General features: G+C 41.3%; 1 protein-coding gene across 1 annotated transcript in view; it reads right to left on the minus strand.

The window, feature by feature from the left end:
* LOC107096773 (DNA (cytosine-5)-methyltransferase 3B-like) overlaps window positions 1-3,063 on the minus strand; it is a 62,812-nt gene extending 59,749 nt beyond the window's left edge. The window contains exons 1-2 of the mRNA XM_015393578.1: window positions 2,855-3,063; window positions 2,617-2,689 (exon numbers count right to left, since the gene is read on the minus strand). Coding sequence (XP_015249064.1) covers window positions 2,617-2,689; window positions 2,855-2,900 — 119 coding nt within the window. The 5' untranslated portion in view covers window positions 2,901-3,063. The remainder of the gene's footprint in view (window positions 1-2,616; window positions 2,690-2,854) is intronic.
* Window positions 3,064-3,157: the final 94 nt, after the last annotated feature.

Genomic DNA, 3,157 nt, shown 5'->3' on the forward strand with positions numbered 1-3,157 from the left:
GAGGAAAAACGTCAAAAACCCACGAAATACTGTGCATAACTTTTCGTACGATTTCATACGAACTGATAATGAGAATATGTTGAAATAAAAGCTGCTCATGCCATCGGGCCTCGTGATTAACCCCCGATGTGAGCTTCACTCGCAGATACACCAATCAACTGGTGTTGCCACCCTTATGCCCACCAATGTCTAACGCAGACATGTCAGCTCCATTCTGCATAAATCATTTACCTACTTCTCTTAAGCCTGGATTGCACAAAATAACACAGTTCCCCAAGGGCACTTCATTCACTCTTTAACCAGCTTTAAGATAGAGTTTATGGAAACAGTCATTTGCTGTAAAACTCTCACAACCTGGGCGTTCTTGATCTTTCTGGCACCAGAAGGTTAAAACAGCGGAACTGGACACTGTGGAATGCAGTTGTGTGTTTCTGTGGATGTGTATTGATAACATCAGATCAGTATCAAACCCATCTGGAGCCCGCTGCTGTCCTGCCGGGGGGTTAATGGGCTACCAGTGTTGGGTAGTGTTTTTACAGTCATGTAATGTGTTACATACCTTTAAAAGTACTGTTTACAACGCTGTTGAAAAGCTAATAAATTGAGGACATGTGCTGATGTTAAAATGCCAGGAGCTCCAGCTTCATTAACCTCATAAGAACTCATATGTGTTAAACTTTGACGGGGCTTTGGATCGTTACAGTTGCAACGGGGAGCTTAACCAATACGACAGTCGAGAGAGGTCATACTAGACTTTTTTATTTCCTTTGCTGTCTCGAAATAATGACATAACTATCTTGTTATCACGGTTAAAACATTAATTGTTTTCTCAAGATAAAGAGATAAAAATCTCTATATTTGATAAATATATCTATATGTGATAACAAGATAAATATCTCGTTATCACAAGAAAACAGTTATTGATTTCTCGATTTAACGAGATGATCAACCTGCATGAGCAATGAATGAGGCTGGTCAACAGCGCTGGATTCCCAGTCCATCCATGCTTGCGGTAACCGTAATTGTGCAGTTGAGGTAAGACGTGTGCGCAAATAACCACGTTTTTGGTTTCCTTTTTCTTCTTACTCTGTGCCAGGTCATGGTGGATGATTGGTTGCATGAAATACAGTAGAAACAAATCTGACTGTTTTTTTTAAATGAAAATCTTTAATCTGGACTCATTTTGGGGGTTAATGCATCTTATACCTGTTACAGGCGTAACACAGGGGCTGTTTAGAAAACACCCGGCGACAGAACACCGGCGCTAAATTGCTGGAGGCATAGGTCGAAATGCTAATGAATCAAAAGTGGAAGCAAATCATCAAAACAACAACATCGTCTTATTACCTAAAAGTTAAACACAGGATTATTCATTACAGAATTAAGCAAAGGCCGCCATGACTTATGAATCCTCTCCCACTGTTGTGGTATTGAAGGATGTAATCAGTTTTAACACATCATCCCCAATCATCTCGTTATCATGAGAAAATGGCTTTCGTTATCTTTAGATAATGAGAAAATAACTCGTTTTCTCGAGAAAACAGCCGTGAAAAAGTCTCTGAGTGACACGGACGCTCTCAGCTTCCGTAATCAGGCTTGCAAAGTGAATATCTAGATTTTTGCAGGCATTTTTAAATACATTTCTCCCTAAATGACCAGTAAATTCTGCCATTGCATCAGTTATAAGTTAGTTATAGCAATGAGAGGTGGTCTGCCACTGTTTATAAACTGTATTCCAACTTGAATAAAAACTAATATAATAATAATTTAGCTTTATTGATCTCATATTGGAGAAATTTACCCATGCATTTAACCCCTCTCTTTGGGGAACAGTGGGCTGCCATTGTGCGGCGCCCTGGGAGCAGTGAGTAGCTAAAGGGTCTTGCTCAGGGACCCATAGTGGCAGGCTGTGGGTGTCGGGCTCAAACTCAGAACTCAAACTCAGAACCTCAGGATTCCAAGCTGTATGCCCCAACCACAAGGCTGCAACTTCCCCTCTAGTTAATTTCTTATATCATGCAACAAAACCTTTTTTATGTGCCTCTTCTTATTTTCCTCTAACCTTACTTTATCACTATGTAACATGTGACACTATAATATATATAAATATACAGATATCTCAGCAACACTTGTGGGTGCAGATCGTATCCCAAACCTATTTAATAACACAAGTTAATCATGGATAAATCATCTTCACGGCAGAAGAAGGAAGTTGAGCCATAAAATCCCCACCGTCTCTACATGTTGAAATACCTGAACATGTCCAAAACCAGGAAATAAGGAAGCGGTACATAATACAACATAAAAAAAACACACGCACGTAATATATGAGTAATAAACAGGGAGACTCTGAAATGTTGCATTTCTTTACAGAGAGATTTCACCCCGGTCTCAAAAAGAAGATGTAGTAAAAATCTCTGCAGCGTTAATTTCTCAATCCGCTCATGCATGATGCGTTACGCACGCTTTGTCCCGCAGCATGGAGACGCAATTAACTGAGTTTTTCTAACCGTAAAGTTACTAACAGCTGCAAATAAACCAGTAATGGGCATATTGATGATAAAATGTTGAAGTTTTTCCGGACTTTTAGAGTTTGTCTGCAGATAAACCTCTTACCTGAACGGGTTGGGCAGCCGCTGCGGTCCTGTTACGCTCAGCTCTCTGTGCACATGGGGCAAAGTCGAGCGACCTGCCAACTTCACATGTGCAAGAAGGATTACAGGAAAAACAACCCCTGCGCAGCATGCAAATATTCACGCTGAGTTTAAAACAGAGGGGTTCAATTTACGCACCGTGGTTGGTTCAAGTGTTACTAACAAAAAAAGCGACAGGAATAGAAGAAAAACAAACTCCCGGTGCGGCAGTTTACACACATAACCATCCGCACTTCTTGCGCGCATCCGCAGCTGAAACGTGTGCAGAGACGAGATGTTTGCTGTGAGATAAAAAGCCCAACCTTGAACCAGGCACGGTGCTGGAGCTGCTGCAGACCCGATAACTATGGGACCACTCTGCTCTGTGGAAGCTGTGCTCTGGAGCTGCGCTTATAAAGAGAACCTGCACACACACACGCAAACACAGGCTCACATCTATGAGGTGCCCCCAGGGACATAAATCAGAATTAACTTGCATATACACATATTAAATTACACTCTTC

The sequence above is a fragment of the Cyprinodon variegatus genome, unplaced genomic scaffold, assembly GCF_000732505.1.
Source record: "Cyprinodon variegatus isolate N-32 unplaced genomic scaffold, C_variegatus-1.0 Scaffold649, whole genome shotgun sequence".
Taxonomy (NCBI): Eukaryota; Metazoa; Chordata; class Actinopteri; order Cyprinodontiformes; family Cyprinodontidae; genus Cyprinodon; species Cyprinodon variegatus.